The sequence below is a fragment of the Anabrus simplex genome, chromosome 7 (genome assembly GCF_040414725.1).
Source record: "Anabrus simplex isolate iqAnaSimp1 chromosome 7, ASM4041472v1, whole genome shotgun sequence".
Lineage (NCBI taxonomy): Eukaryota > Metazoa > Arthropoda > Insecta > Orthoptera > Tettigoniidae > Anabrus > Anabrus simplex.
This window is the reverse complement of record NC_090271.1, coordinates 80522205-80544264: the sequence shown is the minus strand read 5'-3', so window position 1 is coordinate 80544264 and position 22060 is coordinate 80522205. Positions and strand designations below refer to the sequence as shown.

The 22060-nt window shown below is 39.2% G+C and overlaps 1 protein-coding gene and 1 non-coding gene across 2 annotated transcripts in view; one reads left to right on the top strand and one right to left on the bottom strand.

Annotated features, from left to right (window-relative positions):
* LOC136877269 (enoyl-CoA hydratase domain-containing protein 3, mitochondrial) overlaps positions 1-22060 on the bottom strand; it is a 53342-nt gene that overhangs the window by 10184 nt on the left and 21098 nt on the right. The window contains exons 3-5 of the mRNA XM_067151178.2: positions 11491-11626; positions 9436-9626; positions 4936-5096 (exon numbers count right to left, since the gene is read on the bottom strand). Coding sequence (XP_067007279.2) covers positions 4936-5096; positions 9436-9626; positions 11491-11626 — 488 coding nt within the window. The remainder of the gene's footprint in view (positions 1-4935; positions 5097-9435; positions 9627-11490; positions 11627-22060) is intronic.
* Positions 17288-17443, top strand: LOC136877858 (5.8S ribosomal RNA). Its single transcript, XR_011018621.1, has one exon. It is a non-coding gene; the product is annotated as a 5.8S ribosomal RNA (ribosomal RNA).

The window sequence follows — 22060 nt, the reverse complement described above, 5'->3', positions numbered from 1 at the left end:
ATGTGCCAATGTGGAATGGAGAGGACTGTCCAAATTTATTGTAGACATTGTTTTACCTGCAGGGTCCTAAAAGTTTCAGATTGGCAAAACAGTATAGATCTGTATAAGGAACACAGACAGACTTTCTGCTTGATATAGATAAATAGACAGGTAGATTGGTTGATATTCCTAGGGTGATCATATCTCAGAGGCATAAAATAAAAGGACACTTTCACCATGAGTTTTACAACTCACATCAATCAAATTCCCATGGATGGGGAATGGAATAGTTTACGGTCATGAATTGTGTGAATTGCGATAAATCAATGGTTTCATGCTTAAATAATGTTTATACAACAAATTTTGAATTTTAACTTGAAATTAAACTTGCACAAATTTGCCAATTTTATACAAAGCCAGGAATGTTATTGTTGTTGCAAAATAACTTGGAATTCAGGAGCTATGAACTTAAGAGTAATTTAATTTCACAATAATTAAATGCTGTTTGTGAATGCACTTGCTGATTTATCGGTGTTTAAATACATTTATAACTACAAGAAAGCATTTCATGATGGCACAACATGGATGGCTGCTACCTCCCAAATCTACCAGATTTAACCCTTAACTATTGACGTACATTTTCAGTGACATCAACATGGACGTGAGGTCACTGAGACCGCATGAAAATTAATTTGACTACGGAAGGGACGGTTAATGAGATAAATTGCTAGCTGCTTTTATTTGAATAATTACACTTTATTGAACCCAAAACCACAAAAATTTTTTCCATTTGTTAATTTGTATAACCCTCATACCTTCAGATTGCAGTCGCAGCAATTTTCGTTATTCAGAATACACTGTTCTATTTAAACACACACATATCCTTTGCACTATCAACAAAAATTGACCCTAACTTGGGTATTAAAGATGTTTGATAACCACTGAACTGAAAATTAACGACACATTAGACTGATCTCTTGTTGGGGTGGAAATTGCAAGCACTGAACTTGGCCCTCAATGTTACTCTCACTCAACATATTCGAAGCAGATCTTCCTTGTACACTCCAAGCATACTGGTTTTTCACATCTGTAGCACTTGTAATATGTTTTTCTCTTCTTTGCTGGTGGGCACAGACGACAAGTTATCCGTTTTTCAAGCTTCTCCTCGGAAATGTTGATACGCTCCGCAGGGATGCTCAAAATTCTAGAGATAGCGCCTCGAATATCTCTTGGAATCCTGGGATTTGATAATCTTCTTATCATCTGTGGCCTAGTGAGTTGAGCAGCAAGTTCTTTCAGAAAATGTTGCCTGGTCATTTGGGGGCTCTCGCGATAGGACTGATGCAAGATATTCGCATTCACAGCTGCAATATCGACGATACGGAAGAAGACTGCCATCGGCCACCTTCTTGTTCTTCTACCTGTGCAGTAGTTGGCTGACATCTGATCCAAAGTATCTACTCCAGACTTCGTAGAATTATAAAACTGAATCATCTCTTCCTTCCCCCCCCCCCCCCCCCCAACCGAGCTCGATAGCTGTAGTCGCTTAAGTGCGGCCAGTATCCAGTATTCGGGAGATAGTAGGTTCGAACCCCACTGTCGGCAGCCCTGAAAATGGTTTTCCGTGGTTTCCCATTTTCACACCAGGCAAATGCTGTACCTTAATTAAGGCCACGGCCGCTTCCTTCCCACTCCTAGCCCTTTCCTGTCCCATTGTCGCCGTAAGACCTATCTGTATCGGTGCGACGTAAAGCAACTAGCAAAAAAAAAAAAAAAACAACTTCCTTCCCCGTGTCCGCATCAGTTGCTTTCCCATAGTGCATAGAGGATACTAACAAAACAGCTTTGTTTCTTTTCGGAACGTGTGAGAGAAGAGATGTCTTTCGTGAAGCCATACACAGAGGAACCGACCTTTCTCTGCTTGGAAGGCAAGAAGTTAGTTGGAATTTCCTTCTTGTTCTTTCTTACTGTCCCAACATAAGTGAGTCCCCTTTTCCTCAGCTCCTGAACAAGCTCCACTGAGGTGAACCAATTGTCAGCTGTTATATTTCTATTTGTACCCTGTATTGGTTCCGATAAACGAAAAACTGCCTGAGTTGGCTTTGAAAATTTTCTGTCTTCCCTTGAAAGACCTATTCCATCAGTGTCCTTCCCTGCATAAATATATGCATTGTACAAATAACTATTTTTCGAATCGGTTAGGCACATCAATTTCACTCCATATTTCTCAGGCTTGTTCGGAATATACATTCTGAACTTACACCGACCTCTGAAACCAATTAGCATCTCATCTACTGTTGCATTTGTGCCAATGGAGTAACACCTTTGAGAGTTCTGAATCAACATATTCAGAAGCTCAGATATGGGTGCGTTCTGTCTTCAGGATTGTCAAAACGCAGGCTGCACAGGAGAATGGAAAACCTTGTACCTGACATCACAACACGAAATATTTCACGGCCCGTACCGTCAGCTGCGAAGACTGAAGCGATGTCCTCTTAGTTAGATTTGAAAACCGCCGAATAAATAAGAAGGCCTAGAAAAGCTTTCATTTCAACTGCGTCAACATTTTGTAATTCTGGTCGGGTAGACTTTCGGTAATTACTTCTCATTGCACTGAGTTTCACATTTGTCCATCGCACTAGTAAGTTCACCATTTCTTCACTAAATATTAGTGTCCATGCCGTAACAGGATCCACACTGTTTCCAACTTGAGCTGAAGGGCGCAAACCGGGAAGGTGAATCACGATATTGTGACGAGGTGTACGCACATTCTGTGGAGGTTCCGCAGACGACCATTTGTACCTATTTCTACCATAAAAACACTTAGAACGTGAATCATCAGGCAGTAGCGCGGAACTTTCATCTTCTTCTCCCTCTCCTTCAGTCTCAGTATCGGTATTGTGATCACTCTCTATTTCACTATCACCATCGTCCACATCACTCATGTCTTCTTCAAACCACTCGGTAATTGTTCCTTCGTAATTTGCATCACATGTTCGGACACTCGCCGAAGTACCTGCACGCTGACTCATTGCTACACACAGCACTATCAACTGAAGACTGCTTCAAACCATGGACGTGCGGTCACCCAGGCCGCTACGAAACTCATCAGCTTCTTATCGCAGCTGCACGGTTATTTATGACAGATAAGATAAATACAGTGGAGAGGTCATCTTGAAATAGAAAGGTACTGCAAGCAAATATACTGGCAGGGCGATAAGCGAGGTGTGGCACGTGTTTACTTTTCCACCGCGGTCATGTTGACCGCACGTCCATAGTTAAGGGTTAAAAGCAAAATGCTGCTTACCAGTGCTGATCTGTATGGTAATTAAACACATTAAGAGCCAATGACATTGTGAATAATTTTTTGTAAAGCAGTGAGCATTTTTAATCTTGCAGAAAATGTTAAGCTAACAATAAATCAAGACTGCAAAGAAAATGTAAAAACTTTTGTTCCATCTGAGTGAGAGTGTATGAAAAATTACTGCCCAAGCAGAATTCAAGTTGCTGAGTTGATGCATGCACTTTAAGCCACCTTGTCCTAGTGAGGCTGTGGGCCTACCTGGAGATTCACAACGCCTTATGGCAACATACAAGCTAGATAGAGTAGGGCAGAGTCGCACCACATATTAGTTGTAATAGTCAACACTTGAGAAGCGTTTAGCAACACACACAAGAGGCTACAAGAGAACGATCAAATATACTAACCATATAGCTACTTGCACATCGTCTTGCTGATAAAAATAGAGCCATTTTATGAAATTAATTGTAATAAAAGTATTTATTTTATTTTTGAATTCTGACATGTATAAAGTTTTAGGCACCTATTCATTGATTGTGCGTGTACATCTTTGAGAAAAAGTACATAAAATAGCTGAGCCAACAGAAGGAAACAATCCTAATTACAAACAAATTTACCATAAAAAAATAATAATGTTGACAGCTACCGTGAAATGCACTTTCAGGATTACGACAAAACTAGTATCTGCGGAGAAGAGAAAATAAGAAATTTATCAGAAAAAGTTCCACAAGCCGAAATTCCTGGTCTTCTAAAGTCATACCCTGTCTATTTAGATGAAATCGGGTTGAAAAATGAAATAACTGTGTTCTATAGTAGAGAAGAGATTAACAAGAAGAGTCTATTTGAATTACTGAGCCTCTTTTCAAAACCATCATTAAGTTCCTCTTTCCCACAACTTTCTAAGTTAATTATGATCATGTGTACCATACCAGTGTCTACGTAATTGGTGGAAAAGTCCTTTTCAGCTTAAAAAGAATCAAAACATACACAAGGAACAGAACAGGAGACAAAAAGACTTTCAAACTTGGCTGCGTTTCACTGAAGCAGCATTCTTGGAAGATGTTGGCCAGAAAGATTCATTTTTCAAGAGTACTGTACACTACTTTGATACGCAGAAGAGAAGAATGGATTTTGCATTTTAATAAATATGTCGGGCATTGCCAACATGGTCCAGCACAGCATTTTATAAAGGCCACTCTGTCACAAATCAACATGAAATTATTCATCTTGTTATTTACTTCAGCAGTCAAAAGATTGGCAGGGTGGTGAAATATTAATTTGGAGGAATTCTTCAAGGTTCAGCAAACTAACAAAGGCATATTGTTCTGGTGTTTCAGCACTCTTACACATCATGAAGCTCAACACTGGATTTAAACCTGCTTCCTGGCTCCAGAGTACCAGCTCCTGACCAAATAAGTTGTCGAGCTCACCTCCATAAATCATTCAAGAGAATTACCATTGCATGAGTTCTTTAATACCTAAATGATGTCTTAGTTATTCACTTTCTGATAAGTTTGTTTGCTACATTTAGTTATCAAGTGAGTTCATAAAATGATAATATAAGCTTTAGTGTGAGAGCTGGGGCTGCAATTGCTTCATTTTTCTGCAGCTGGTTTAACAAATATGTTCACTGCACGCCGTTGCTATTTACTTACCTAGATTTTCTAATGTTGTTACTTTGCTCACAAGGCCAGCCTGAAGAGCCTCTTCAGCGGTAAGAGGTAGGCCAGTGAACAGCATATGAGCAGCTATTTTTCTAGGAACAGCTCGCCCTACTGCAATACCAGGAGTGGAACAGAAAATGCCTACATTGGCCCTGAAAAAGTTCATGAGAATGAAAAACAGATTTTATATGAGGGTTAGAGCATACGTCGTGGCAACTAACTTTTCTGCACAAATGTGGGATTTACCAGACAAATGGAAATAATATATATGAGAGCAGGGAGCATAAGACGCTGTGGAATGTACGAATAATGCCGAGTAGGTTTACCAGGTGTAGGATAAGAAACTGTCAGCCATGAAATCCTTGTGCAACATAATGTTTATTCTCAGGGAGTACAGTAACTTTTATGGTAAACCAGCTGCCTCTGTGGATCAGTGGTAGAGTGTCGACCTCCGGATCCCAAGATAGCGGGTTCAAACCCGGCAGAGGTAGTCGGATTTTTGAAGGGCGGAAAAACGTCCATTCGACACCCCATGTCGTACGATGTCAGCACGTAAAAGATCTCTGGTGGCACATTTGGTGTTTACCCGACAAAATTCATTAAATCTCAGCCATAGATGCCCAAGAGAGTTTCGGTTTACTCGGTCTGCCATCTAGTGGGCCTAGAGTAAAATGGAATGTCGAAATTGACGAGCAGCCAGCCAGATGGTGTCAAATTGAAATGTCTGTACACGGTAGCTGAGGCCATACGATTATTGTTGTTGTTATTATTATTATTATTATTATTATTATTATTATTATTATTATTATTATTATTATTATTATTATTATTATTATTATTATTATGGTAAACCCTCAAAGTAGTCCCCTAGATTGTCCACATCATGTTGCCAATGATGTGGGAGACGTTGGATACCAGTTGCCTCATTTTGTGTGAATTCTGTAATCTCATATTTCACATCATTGGCAATGTCCTCTTGTGTCCCAGTCTCCCAGTCTTTCACTTTGGGGATGAGGTCAAAATCGCACAGAGACATGTCTGGTGAGTAAGGCGGGTGTTGCAGTATTTCTCACACCCAACGCTGAAGTTGCCTCAGTACAACCTCTGCTGCATGCACTCTTGCGTTGTCATGGAGAAGGATGATATTTATCATGAGTTCTTTAATACCTAAATGATGACTTATTTATTTACTTTCTGATAAGTTTGTTTGCTACATTTAGTTATCAAGTGAGTTCATAAAATGATAATATAAGCTTTAGAGTGAGAGTTGGGGCTGCAAATGCTTCATTTTTCTGCAGCTGGGTTAACAAATATGTTCACTGCATGCCACTGCTATTTACTTACCTAGATTTTCTAATGTTGTTACTTTGCTCACAAGGCCAGCCTGAAGAGCCTCTTCAGCGACAAGAGGTAGGCCAGTGAACAGCATATGAGCAGCTATTTTTCTAGGATAATCAGAGTGTTTATCCCTAATGTCACGATGTACTGTCTCTTCAAGAAGGTTCTGTAGTACATTGCTGTCACCCAATGTACCATGTGGAACAAAGTGACACGCAATCATGCCCCTGACATTGTAAGCCACAATGACCATCAGCTGTATGAGGGAAGAGTTTTGCTGGAACTTCTGTCTTCGTGGTGATCCTGCCTGTCACCATTCTGAAGACTGGCGTTTGAGCTATGATTCATACACCCTGGCCAAAATTAATCCACAGTCACTATTCTCTCCATCATTTGCTTGCCTTCCCATCAGTAGCGTATCAGGTGGTCAGAGCATATGGCATACCATGTCCACTTTTGCATGTCAGTGAGTGCACATGGCATTCACCGTGATGCAATTTTACATGGATGAATATCTTTCCGTAAAATTCTATGGATGGTCTGTCTTTCAATGTCTGTTTTGGCTTGTAACTCAAGTGGCGTCCATCTTCTGTCCACATCCATGTACTGGGTAATTACTGCTCATGATGCATCAGTCCAGACACTATCAGGTCTTCCGGACTGTTGCACATCACTGCTCATTTCACGTCCATGCTAAAAGCTGCTGTTCATCTTGCAACGGTACGGTACAGAAGTGTATTATTCGCCACAGCTTCCACAAGCTCTCTATGACATTCTTTGGCACTGCGACCCTGGCGAACAGCCAGTTTGATGTCTGCATGCTGTTCTTGCCTCATTACATCCATTCTGAATGAAGCCTGACTCACTATTGCAGTCCCATCACCCCGTATGTTGTACATGTCCAACGTACCGCCATCTTGTGCTCTGTCCATGTACTTACTATGAATGCCATGCTTTCCAGGACATATGACCATTGCATGGTAGCATCGTGCAAAAGTGAAGAAAAAAGCAGTTGCCATGACTTATGCCCCAACCTTTCTACATAAATAAAGCAAAATATGTTTTACATAGTAAACTTCTCATGGTCTTATATGTATAATATGCCTCATAATTCAACATTCTCTAATCATCTAGCACCTGTTATGCCATATATACTTCAAGTTGGAATAATCTACAGTACTTGAATTATGACCTAAGAGGTAAAAACTTTCAATGGGAGGTTCAAGGAGATATTTAAAAAATTATAGATTCCATAATGACCAGGGATTATGTTTTTTTCATATACCAATTCTATTTTAATTTGAAACAAATTCTTGGTTAATTTTAAAGTATATAATGTATTCAGAATCATTGACAGGTGGAACCATAGTTTGAACACAACAAACGAAATGGTACTACAGATGCTCAACTGGGTTGAAGTCTGGGTAATTATGTGGCTCAAAAAGTACATGGAAGTCTTGGTCATGCTCCTCCAACCACTGTCAGAAATTTCTGGTTACGTGATAAGTTTCATTGTCTAGCTAAAAGATCACATTTGCCTTAAGGAAGACAAAGAGCATATTGCATCTGATTTGTAAAATTTGATTCAGCACCTCTAAAGATAGTTTTCCGTGGTTTTCCCATTTTCACACCAGGCAAATGCTGGGGCTGTACCTTAATTGAGGCTATGGCCACTTCCTTTCCACTCCAAGGCCTTTCCCATCCCATCGTCACCACAAGACCCATCTGTGTCGGTGTGACGTAAAACAAATTGTAAAATAAAATTAAAATTGATTCATGATTAAATAAGTCAAGAGTGCCTTCCACATGGATGAATGGTTCCAGGAATACTATGAAAACATTCTCCAGACCATAACAATGCTGTCACCATTTGTATTTTTCCAGTAATGATTGCAAGGTGTTTGCTCTCTGCATTTCTCGTCTGACATGCCGATTTCCATTTGTCTGATGAAGTTAAAAACACAACTCATCAGAGATGGCAACCCTCCTCCCCCTACCAATAAGCAGCAGGTTCAATTTTGCTACTTCCGCACAAATTGAAGTATTTTCTGAAATTAACCTTTGTTAGCATAGGTGTGTTGACCATGCATTTGTTTCAGAACCTTCTTCACAGCAGGTTTTGCTGAACTACCATTTTACGTACATGTCTAGTAGTAGACGTTCACCTCCCACATCAATGGCAATGGTGCTCTGGAGTTTCCATGTAGATTATTCCCAATGGTGCCAATGTTCCACACATGATACACTTTCACCAGAGTATCATGTGAACAGTTCACAAACTTTGCTGTTTCAGAAATACTGATATCGTTGATCCAAAAGCCAATAACAATTCCTTTGTGCAATGTGGATAAATTTCCCCTTTTACCCATAATGAGTGATATGTGTGGAGATGATCTATTGCACTCCTCATAAAACCACCATGCTACAGCTCATGACACGTGATGTACTTCATGGGCTACACGCTGCCAACCTCAAATGTAGGAGATCATAATAAAGTGATTCACCACATTATGTATTAAATTATCTATATCTCGGTCGAACAGTTCCATTCGTTAACAGTCAAGACAAGGAAGAAGCAGAATGGGAAATGTCTGCTATCAGTACAAGTCTCCAAATTTTATCTTTGAAAATTATTTGCCCATAAACATCAAAAGGGAGAGGCAGCTAAATAAACTGACAGTTTGGCACAGGAAAATGGAAAAGATAGATATTTATCTGAAAGACCATTTGAAAAACAATGAAATCAGGTGCAAGATGAGAGTAAAGGACATCAAAAGAGAAATCTAGACTCAATGGTGGACAGGTCATATAATGAGAGTAGATCATATGAAGAGGGTAAATGTGTAAATGAGTGCTTTCTATAGGACGGCAAGGCAGAGGATGCTTTTGAACAAGATGGTTTGATGTTCAGAAGCAGGCTTCAGGTTCACTTTGGATGAGAACTGCATAGCCAGAAGTAAGGGGAGGCCTTCGTTCCAGCAGGGGACTGAACAGACTAGAACAATAATAATAATAATAAGAAGAAAAATCAACCACCAAAATTAATTGAGAAATGTGTTATGTGCTGTCCTTATGTTGAAATTATGATTTCTAAACAAACCTTTCTATAGCAAGTAAGATAATTAGTTTATATCAATATCTAATATAATTTACCCTGGTGTAGAGAAGGCACTATTTTCAGTACAGATGGCAATATCACAACTAGCAACTAGCTGACAGCCAGCAGCTGCTGCCAATCCTTGTACTACAGCTATGACAGGCACAGGGCAATGCATAATTCCCAGCATGAGTCGTGAACATGTTGCAAACACTTGGTGGTGATGTTCTGAACCATCCTTGCTGGTCTGTAACAAATACATAAACAGTAACCAAAAAATATAGCATCAGCACTCGAAATAAACTTTCAATTTATTAGGTCATATTCAGTACATATAGTACTTATCAACAAGATATTAAGTTGATATAGATGTTGATTCCCATAGGGAGCCTGAAATATTTGTGCCGAATGAGTAAATTTATAATACCAATAAAAATGGTCCGTCATTGACATGATAAATTTTCTAGCTAACTCATTCCTGGTTGCCAGTGTTTTGGCCCAGTGTGCTAAGTTGGGCTCATCAGTTGGTAAATAGCACACCCACCAAGATGCATGGCTAGTGCATACTGAAGTACCAAACAAAAATATCTAACTGGTCACATGTGGGATCTGAACCCACAAACTGCCCATTTTGCATTGGATGCTCTTACCATTGAGCTACGGTGGCCTAAGTCGTATTTGTTTTGTTGAAAAGGACCGGAAGTATAGGTCTGGCACTACTGCCAGCACAAATGCAGACTGCACGGTAGTGCCAGACTTGGGCAGGTTGTGGGTTCAGATCCCACTGGTGACCTGTTGGCCATTTTTATTCACTACTTAACATCTCTTCAATATGCACTATATGTACTGAGCACGACCTAATAATTTGAAAGTTTATTTTAAGTACACTGCGGCTGTGAAAATGAAATATTCATAACATTACCAGCTTGGTAAGTTGACTATCAAAATATATTTTTATAACGTATAGCTCATCTACAGCTAATAAAAACTATTAAAACTATTTAAAATAGTGCTTGGTCCACCTTGTCAATACACTTTTATAATTGAATATAATTTATTCAGACATGTTTCAGTAACACAGTACATTCCCTTCATCAATTTTTTTTTTTTTTTTTTTGCTATTTGCTTTACGTTGCACCGACACAGATAGGTCTTATGGCAACGATAGGATAGAAAAGGCCTAGGAAGTGGAAGGAAATGGCCGTGGCCTTAATTAAGGTACAGCCCTGACATTTGCCTGGTGTGAAAATGGGAAACCACTGAAAACCATCTTCAGGGCTGCCGACAGTTGGACTCGAACCCACTATCTCCCGATTACTTCACTTCATCAATTATAAAAGTATATTGACAAGGTGGACCAAGCACTTACTGTTTTAAATAGTTTTTAATAGTTTTAGACAAGTCAGTGAGGAAACAAATGCAAATACCTATTATGGTTAAGTTTATCAATAGCTTACCTACAGCAAGAAATATGTTTCTTATTTGAGACTAGTTCAAAAAATAATCAAACTTTGAAAATACCGTGCACTTTCAGTCACAAGGTGGAGATCTGTCATATTACCCTGAATAGCTCAGTGAGGACATTTGAACACTATATGATCCACAGTTTGCAGTTGGCTGTCACAGTCACAGTCTGCTGACGTTTGCCATCTATAGTTGTTCAGTAAAGCTCTACTACCCTGACCAGTCCTGCTGACACCTGGGTAGATAGAATCCAGCAGGGTGTAAGCATAGGTTTTCAAAAATGCAGTGGTGTGGTATGGCACTGTGTTGTTTCCAAACTTTAGAGAGCTGCAGTAGGCAGAGAGTAGTTTAAGTGTGGTGTGCCATGATGGCAGCCTGGATTTAATTTATTAATCAGCCTGTAACTACATGCGATCATAAGTACGGTATTCAGAATACTACAACACAATTATAAATTAATAATCTACAACATAAATGAACAAAGGGAATGAAATCCAAATATCAAAAAATAAATATATGATCTGAGATGCAATGAGTGAATTAGCACAAGGTTGAATGCATAGGTATCTCATGTTCGAGTGAGTGGTCCAAATGAAATCTGTTCATGGTCATTCCTCAAATAGAGCAATATAATGTGAGTCAGTTACCAATTCTTTCAGATTGTGTCCAGCAGAAAAAATACGTCCTTCTCCATACAGCAATATACAACGCAAAGCAGGATCATTTTGGTTTGTTGTAATGCTATCGATGAGGTCTTCCATCATCTGGAGGGAAAGGGCATTCCTGGAATAAAGCATATCATTGTGGTTAATCATTATTCTCTAAAACAGTAAAATAGTTCATGAATTAATCTAATGAAGGTGCAGGTAAAGAGCTAAAGAACTGGTAAGATCAGTACTTCAGAAAACTCTTAATAATGCCTATAATTAAATATCAAATTATTTGGATACAAATGTACAATGATAACTTCCACACTTGAAAATAAATTAACAAAAAGTATGTATATTTAAATTTAACAGAATATTAACAGAAAGAAAGAAGAACCCCTGCCAGTTTATAATATTGTAAAATCCTTCTGCTGAACTTTACGGGCAGGGTTGAAGTGAGTCCAGCAAAATATACACAATATACACAAAATATATACAGTAGAGAGAGTCACACTTATCTGACATAAATGGGCTGGTGTGATGTTGGATTAGCGGGAATGTCGGCTAAAAGGGAGAAAGGTAAAAGCAATATTGTGAATGCTAATAGGCGTTTCATTATTGGTAGAATTGATATTTACATTCACTGTGCATGAAAATTGAGTTTTGAGCATAAAAAAGTATTGATACAGATTTAAATTTATTAAAAAATGGTAATTTATGTTTGCTTGCCTGCCGACTGTTTTTTTCTCACCTCCATGTTACGCATTCTCTGTAGAAGTATCACATCATTGCTGCAGATTTCTTCTTGTTGCACCATGTATTTCAGTGCTTCTTCAAGGGCTTAAAAATCCTTCAATGTGAGTTATTTTGGTACCAGCTTCATTAAGTAAGCTTTGTTCCTCATCTGTTTCTTTTTCACTGTTGTTAACAATGCCGACAATATACGAACACAATGGATAAAATGGTATGTCAGGTAAGCGAAGGTTGATATATGTACGTAAAGACAGGAACATCAAAACGAACACATAATAGGATAAACACAATGACAGGTCAGAGTGAGAAATTGTAAAAAAACACATACATCTTCACCATTGAGAGGCCATCTTAACAAATTTTTGTTACTGATTTGGGAAGGGTAGAGTAAGAGGTGGTTGTGGTGATTATTGTTTTAAAAGGAAGTACAACTAGGCAACCATCCTCTATATAAAACTAATCAGAGAGAAAAAAGTGGAAGGGATCTGACACTTTGAAAAATGAAGATACCGACCAAAGAAAGAGAAGGACCATGAAGTGCGTGAAAATGAAAGACTCGCTAGGCCTCGCAAACCTAATACCATCGGGGCCGGAAAAGAACAAGAGTTGATCAGGGGAGGTCAGATATGATAGATGAAAGTGCTACCGCTCCCAACCACAGGGGGAAGGTAGGATAAGAGTAAGGAGAGAGAGAGGGAGAAAGAAATATGAATACAGAGAGTTTTTTACTGCCCGTATTCATATTTATCTTCTTTCTCTCTGTCTTTCCTTTTCCTGTGTTTGTCCAGCTTTCTCCTTATCCTACATTTCCAATATGAAGACTGCAGATCTGTCCAGATGGCTCCTCAATGAGTGTTGAGTCCGCTATACTCAAGAAGCTGGGAAGCACAAATGAGCTCTTCAGGGGCTGAGAAGAAATGAATATAAAAGAACCAGGACTCAATGAGGAGTGAGCCAATCTACTTGAAAATGGCAGTGTATGAACATATGTAGATTGTCCCTGTGTGTTTTATTTCTATTTCTCTCACTTTTCAAACTGACTTGTCATTGTCAAGTCTAAGAGACAGGGAAAGGGCAATAAGAAGGAACACATGTAATAGAAACTCGAGCTAAAAGAAAGGAAAATTTTAAGAAAGATCATATAACCTAAATTTCAGGATAATAAGATAATATACATCAAGAATGAAACACTCGACAAGAAAATTGAAAAACTCGCAGATACAATGTGAAAAAGAAGGATAAATTTTTATGGTCACCTTCTCAGTATTAACTCTAACAGATTAACCAAATAAATCTCTGACTTCTTCCGTAGCCTCAAAACAAAACCCAACTGGTTTAAAGAAACTGAAAAAGACCTAGTAGAATTAAAAATTACAGAAAATTCGCTGTTCAATCGAACAGCTAAAGTAATAACTAAAGATGAAAATACGAGATTCCAAGACAAATTCATGTTTAAAGCCAAAGCTATTATCTCGGAAGACGAGAGGAAACAAAGATTAGAAAGAATGAAAAAATACTGGGCACTAAGCAACACACAGAGAAATGATTGATCCAACGTACCCCAAAGAGGGTGAAACGAAAGAAGAAGAAAGAGAAGGATGAACACTATGCCAGATCAGTGTTGAAAGAAGGAGCAACAGAAATAAGAGACGAGGACAAACATGAAAACATAAACTCTTTCTGAGTTGATTTGACATTGTTCCTTTCCTATATTATTCCACTGGGATCCTTTTCTCTTTTTGTGTTTTTCCTGTGATCTTATTCTTTTACCACCTGTATTTAACTTTGTCTTATGTTTCTTCTCTTTTCCAGTACTTATCTGGATTTCTTCTTATCCTACACTTATCCCACATCAAGACTGAAGATCTGTCAAGATGGTCCCTCAATAATTGTTAAAGCCCATCCTCCTGGTGAAGCTGGGAAGCAGAAACAAGCTCGTTGGGGGCTGAGAAGAGATGGATGTAGAAGAACTGGGATTCATCAATCATCAATGATCTGCATTTAGGGTGGTCGCCCAAGTGGCAGATTCCCTATCAATTTTTTACCTCATATTTACATTTATTTATAACTGTTTACCTAGCTTTTTCTTAAATATTTTCAATGAACTTGGAAATTTATCAAACGTTTCCCTTGATAATTTAATCTAATTTGCCTCAATCTGTCCTCTTGAATTCCAACTTTATCTTCATATTATGATCTTTCCTATTTTTAAAAGCATCGCTCATACAATGACAAAGTATCAATGTTTTAGAGGAAGTGTCATAAGAAGATTGACAATACTGTCAATATATGAATGTTTCATCTAAATAGTGTTATGTGGCTGAAGATGTTGATAATATATGAAACATGTACCACTTTTAACCAATAAGTTGCCTTAAGCAATTTAGTGTATAGACAAGTTGTAAAATAAAAAATACTTAGTTGTGAATCTGTTTAAGTGCAATACGGACCATGAAGCTGATTTTATGTAACATACCACATAGTCGAGCATCTCGTCTCCCCACTGCTTTCCTTTGCATTTTTTTTTCAAGTGAGATGGACAATAGATGGGGTGAAAAGTTAAGTTGTAAGTTTTACCAAGAGGAAAAGTCCTCTCAGGTTGAATTATTGTGTTCATGGGGTGATAGTATCTCACAGGGAACAATGGTACCTAGGCGTTAATATAAGGATTGATCTTCATTGGGGTAATCATATTAATGCGGTAGTTAGGAACAGTTACAGATCTCTCATATGGTTATGAGAGTATTTAGGGGTTGTAGTAGGGATGTAAAGGAGAGGGTACATTAAGTCTCTGGTAAGACCGCAGTTAGAGTGATGAGGAGAGAGTCCATATATTTGAAGACGGAAGTGTATGAATATGTGGAGATTGCCCTTGTCCTTTTGTGTTTCCTATTCCTGTTCCTGCTTTTTTCTTTTTAAATAACTGTTAGGTTCTTCAGTCTGCCTCTTTCCACACTGATGTGGCATTGTGTTCCTTTCTTATTCCCCTTTGTTTCTCTCTGACTTGGTTTGACACTTGTTTGTTCCTTTCCTATACGTACTGTATATGACCTGTCATTATGTTTATCATTTTATGTGTTCTTTTCGATGTTCCTATCTTTCTATACATGGAGTTTTCAAACATGTGAAGTAACTGTGTAAATTTTTTTACACCCCAAAACAATTTGTTAAGAAGGAAGCCATATTTTCCAGTAACCACTCAGTTAAATGTAACTTACAAGCTTTTCATTTAAAGTTAAAAACTTCATAAATGATCCATATTGAACTGAGAATCACAATGTTAAAAAGAGAGAGGTTCCACCTATTCAATACAATGATAAACTGTTGCACAAAATTTATGTCACAACATGTTTAATTTGTTTGGGACCGGTTTCGACACATGTCTATGTCATCATCGACAGAAGAAATATGGCAAGAAGTATACAGTTATCAATAATTGTTTAATAGTGTGGTTTTTACAGGTATATTATAGTGTAATGCCTGGCACCATGGCTAAATGGTTAGCGTGCTGGCCTCTGATCACGGAGGTCCTGCGTTTGATTCCTGGCAGGGTCGGGAATTTTAACCATCTTTGGTTAATTTCGCCGACACAGGAACTGGGCGTATGCGTCACCTTCATCATCATTTCAAACTCATCACGATGCGCAGGTCACCTACTGTCACAAAGTTTTGGCTTAGACTGTAGAACTATTCTTCCAGGTAGCAAGCAACCCTTGTGCTGAATAACACTCCTGACCAGTGTGTGTTCCACAGTGAAAGAGTGGATCTTCTTCGCTTAAGCATGGAATGGGGTGAATATGAAAATAGGGCAGCTGTAACTGCCTTACACAAGGTTGGTAAGTCACCAATTGAGATTTTCCAAACCCTGAAACAGCTGAAAATCAGTAAGAGAACAGTGCCAGCCTGTATCTAGCAAAATCCCATCTGGAAGCTGAAGATAATGACATACGAGCTCAACATTTCACCATGACCAACATCCAGATTACTTTCTGAAGACCTCGGGGTAAGAGCTCATTGGCAGAATACCAGACATTTTGTGACACTGCAGCTGAATCAGCAGCGGAAACTGAACAATGGGTACTGAGGAATTCTCTTTACCGACGAGACAGCCTTCACAACTGAAGAGAGCATTTACAGCCAAAATGATAGGGTATATGTGGCAAGTTCTTGGGAAGATTGTGAAAGAGTTTCTAAGGCCTAGAGAATTCACCACCCCTCCTCAGTTATGGTTTGGTGGGGGTGAGCTGTGAGGGCATTATCAGGCTTAATTTTTTGTAGAAACTGTTCTGGACCCTCTTGTGAGGGAACTTGAGTAACAGCATGTTCAATAATGAGCCCTGAACCTTTCAGCAAAATTCTTCACTAGCTCATAAGGCAAGGATGACTCAACAGAGGTTGCAGACCCATGTAACAGACTTCATCTCCATTGTTGAGTGGCCTTCTGGTAGCCCCGACCTTAACTCCATGGACTGAAAACAATGATCAGTGCTAGAGAGAATGGTATGCAAGAAAAGACATCCTTCACTTGAAGTATTCATTGGGGGTAGGAGTGGAGAATTTCCTGACTGATACTATCCGTTCTGTGATAGATGACTGGCTAAAGAGACTCCAAGCTTGTGTGCATGTTAATGATGGACGTTTCAAAGACTGATTGGTGCAAACTGTGAATAACATATCTGTCTATAACATATTAAAAGGAAATTGAAAAATATTTCCATATTTCACTTATTCACAGTATTTAGGGATGGCGAGTCCCGTACGTACTCTGTAAGCGGCGGCTCCGTCCGTCGCCGACAGCGTGAGTGTCGCGGTCCGCGTGGCCATGTCTCCTTTGATGCAGATATTTGGCATTGGGTACCTACCTCACTCAGTGGAGCGAGGATAACACGAGGGAACCCGTCGCGGCTTCGGTCCGGCAGGCACGTTTTAAATGAACACAACGCCCATGCTCGAAACATTTCTTAGCTCTGTGATGAGAAACCCATGAAATTGATTGTTTCTCCTCCACTCACCACGGAGAGAACGATCGAAAAATGAAAAAAACAACTCTGAACGGTGGATCACTCGGCTTGTGGGCTGATGAAGAACGCAGCAAAATTGCGCGTCGACATGTGAACTGCAGGATACATGAACATCAACATTTCGAACGCACATTGCAGTCCATGGATTCCGTTCCCGGACCACGCCTGGCTGAGGGTCGGTATGTATATTAATGTAAACTGTTGGATGAATCGTGCATTTTCTTCCCAGCTGTAACAGTCTGCAGGTGAATGGATAAAGTACAATTTTGATAGTTTTTGGCACCTGCCAATTTATTCAATACTGTGTATTCCATCTAATTTGTATCTGAAATTCAGGAAGCCATTTTGGGCTGATAACAACATTAATCAATCGAAGCCATTCCAGATCAAGGAAAGGTGGAATGGCGATCCCAGATCCCACCAAATCAAACTAGATGACTCCACTCAATCTTTATCAGGAAATGAAGAAAAAAGAGCCACTTGGTGCCGACTGAACTGCGCATCACCAGGCTACTGAAGATGTAATGCATAACTCTATAAGTGGGGCATACTCATCAATTCCCCACAGTGTGATTGAAGAGCACAAGAGCAGACAATAACTTACACCATCCAGGAGTGCCCAAATCAATAGTATTTAGAGGGCAACTGGGGAATGACGTGGTGAAGGCTTCTCCTCCAGGCTGAATGGCCAAGATGTTCAAAATTTTGTTTATATATTTGCGTCCAACCCTTTTCCTGTTTCTGTATGGGGTCAGGTATGAAGTGAGAAAAATGTATGTAGCAAGCTTTTATGACCAGATGCCCTTCCTGACATTAACCTCATCAGAGGAGTTAATGAGATGAAATGAATGATATGATGTATGACAGCAGGAAGGGAGAGGATGAAACCTGGTAGTGGCACATAGCCTGTCGAATAGCACCAACGGGTCAGCTCAAGGCTTAACATCTCATGAATGAAACACTATGAACAGCATCGTATTCCCTCACTCCATATAAACAATGTGAAGAGGTTTGGCAGAGAATCTAGTAATTAGAAATTGTACAGCAACACCTCTCCTACCCTACCAGCCATCATTTTGATGCTGATATTTTTTTACACCAATGGGACTCAAACCGGCTAAACACAGTGTCAGATCATATAGACTTGATGCTTTAATGATCATGGCCACCAGGTGGGATGTTCTATTTATGTATGTATGTGTGTGTTTGTTGTGTATATTTTACTTAATTATAGATGGTTTGTAAATATTATACAATATATATATATATACCGTATAGTATAACAGTTGTACCCAGAGCTTAAACTCTGCTGTATACATAGGTGGTCCAACAAGCAAAAAATCAATAAAATTCTAGCATGTGTATTGTTCTCTATTTCATTCCAGTCTCCCACCAATCCAGAGCAGAAATACCATAATTTCTTTGCATAGTCATTAGACTACACCTTAGTTAATGTCTCAACATCAATTGTAAGATGACAGGTCTGATGGAAAAATTATTGAACATTGGGGTGTAATTACATTTCTGTGTATAAAAGGGCATATTTACAACCAAAATAGCCATAGAAAATGATCTGAGTTGCTGTGAACAGTTGTTTTGTCACTGCACCAGCCCACATTCAGCCAAGGGGAGTGTGTATGTGAGGATCTTCAAAAGGCAGAAGTATTCAGTCAGCAGTATGTAAAGATTGTTGGTTACAAGGATAATGTCGAGATAGAGGAGGAGACTAAGGCCAAAGAAGTAATAAAATTTACATATGATAACAATGACATTTACAATAAGATACAAAAGTTAAAAACTAGAAAAGCGACTGGAATTGATCAGATTTCTGGGGATATACTAAAGACAATGGGTTGGGATATAGTACCATATCTGAAGTACTTATTTGATTATTGTTTGGACAGAGGAGCTATACCAGATGAATGGAGAGTTGCCCCTGTGTATAAAGGAAAGGGTGATAGACATAAAGCTGAAAATTACAGGCCAGTAAGTTTGACATGCATTGTATGTAAGCTTTGGGAAGGCATTCTTTCTGATTATATTAGACATGTTTGTGAAATTAATAACTGGTTCGATAGAAGGCAATTCGGTTTTAGGAAAGGTTATTCCACTGAAGCTCAACTTGTAGGATTCCAGCAAGATATAGCAGATATCTTGGATTCAGGAGGTCAAATGGACTGTATCGCGATTGACCTGTCTAAAGCATTTGATAGGGTAGATCATGGGAGACTACTGGCAAAAATGAGTGCAATTGGACTAGACAAAAGAGTGACTGAATGGGTTGCTATATTTCTAGAAAATAGATCTCAGAGAATTAGAGTAGGTGAAGCTTTATCTGACCCTGTAATAATTAAGAGGGGAATTCCTCAAGGCAGTATTATCGGACCTTTATGTTTTCTTATATATATAAATGATATGAGTAAAGGAGTGGAATCGGAGGTAAGGCTTTTTGCGGATGATGTTATTCTCTATAGAGTGATAAATAAGTTACAAGATTGTGAGCAACTGCAATGTGACCTCGAAAATGTTGTGAGATGGACAGCAGGCAATGGTATGTTGATAAACGGGGTTAAAAGTCAGGTTGTGAGTTTTACAAGTAGGAAAAGTCCTCTCAGTTTTAATTACTGCATTGATGGGGTGAAAGTTCCTTTTGGGGATCATTGTAAGTATCTAGGTGTTAATATAAGGAAAGATCTTCATTGGGGTAATCACATAAATGGGATTGTAAATAAAGGGTACAGATCTCTGCACATGGTTATGAGGGTGTTTAGGGGTTGTAGTAAGGATGTAAAGGAGAGGGCATATAAGTCTCTGGTAAGACCCCAACTAGAGTATGGTTCCAGTGTATGGGACCCTCACCAGGATTACCTGATTCAAGAACTGGAAAAAATCCAAAGAAAAGCAGCTCGATTTGTTCTGGGCGATTTCCGACAAAAGAGTAGCGTTACAAAAATGTTGCAATGTTTGGGTTGGGAAGAATTGAGAGAAAGAAGAAGAGCTGCTCGACTAAGTGGTATGTTTCGGGCTGTCAGCGGAGAGATGGCGTGGAATGACATTAGTAGACGAATAAGTTTGAATGGCGTTTATAAAAGTAGGAAAGATCACAATATGAAGATAAAGTTGGAATTCAAGAGGACAAACTGGGGCAAATATTCATTTATAGGAAGGGGAGTTAGGGATTGGAATAACTTACCAAGAGAGATGTTCAATAAATTTCCAATTTCTTTGAAATCATTTAGGAAAAGGCTAGGAAAACAACAAATAGGGAATCTGCCACCTGGGCGACTGCCCTAAATGCAGATCAGTATTGATTGATTGATTGATTGATTGACAAGAGCTAACATTGGGAGGTACACTGAATCATCTTGTTTTGAACTGGTACAACTGATATCCATTCTTTTGGACCACTGAAGAAGCACATAGGTAGAAGAAGATTAAGAATGAATAGTGAAGTTCAGTAGCGGCGATTAAGGGGGGCGAGTAGGGCAGTCATCCTCCACTAATAATAATAATAATAATCGTATGGCCTCAGCTACCGTTTGCAGACATTTCGATTTGACGCCATCTGGCTGTCTGCTCATCAATTTCGACGTTCCGGTTTACTCTGTCTGCCATATAGCGGACCTAGAGTAAACCGGATCTCTCTTGGGCGTCTATGGCTGAGATTTAATTAATTTTGTCGGGTAAATACCAAATGTATCACTAGAGATCTTTTACATGCCGACATCGTACGACATGGAGTGTCGAATGGACTTTTTTCCGCCCTTCAAAAATCCGACTACCTCTGTCGGGTTTGAACCCGCTATCTTGGGATCCGGAGGCCGACACTCTACCACGGACCCACAGAGGCAGCTATCCTCCACTTTGTGAGGGGAAAAAAAAAAAAAAAAAAAATTCAATTTTAGCCACCAGAAGCTAGGAATTATTTAGAAAAAACAATTTCAGCTAGTTCTTTCCTTTATTTAATCTGCAGGCCTTTGGGCTGAGTAGCGGTCGCTTGGTAGGCCAAGGCCCTTCAAGGGCTGTAATGCTATGGGGGTTGGTTTTTTGGTTTCTTTCCTTTATTAAGAAAAACAGTTAGCAGAAATACGCGCAAAATGTCGTTAGTCGTGGCTAACAGATATGTACAGTGCCACAAAGGTGGAGGCCCACGCAGCAATGTGTAGCATGTGCTGTGACGAAGGGTAGCAGGGGCATAATTTTTCCAAGGTCATGGACACAGGTATGAGTTACCTGCTTGCCACGCGCATTTGTTAGTCTGGCAGTCTCATTCAGACAATGTGCCTGTTACTTTCTTAGTGTACAGTCAAATACTAAATGACTTTTTAATTCTATATTCATGCCATATTTCTATTTATTTGTAATAAACATGTAATTATTGTTCCTTTGGTGAAAATTTTATTGAATAATAATGTTATTTGGTTTTACGACCCACTACCTACTTTTATAGTTTTCGGAGATGCCGAGGTGCAGGAATTTAGTCCCGCAAGAGTTCTTTTATGTGCCAGTAAATCTACCGACATGAGGCTGAAGTATTTGAGCACCTTCAAATACCACCGACCTGAGCCAGGAGCGAATCTGTCAAGTTGGGGTCAGAAGGCCAGCGCCTCAACTGTCTGGGCCACTCAGCCTGGCAAAAGTTTTATTGTATAGTACTGAATCAATATGTCAAGAAACTATTATTTCTGCACTTAAGTTAGTAGACTGTTAACCTTTACGCCTCTATCGAAATACACAGAGAGAGCATAAAAAATTACAATTTTGCAGCTACGTTTTAAAATTTTGATCCCCCCCCC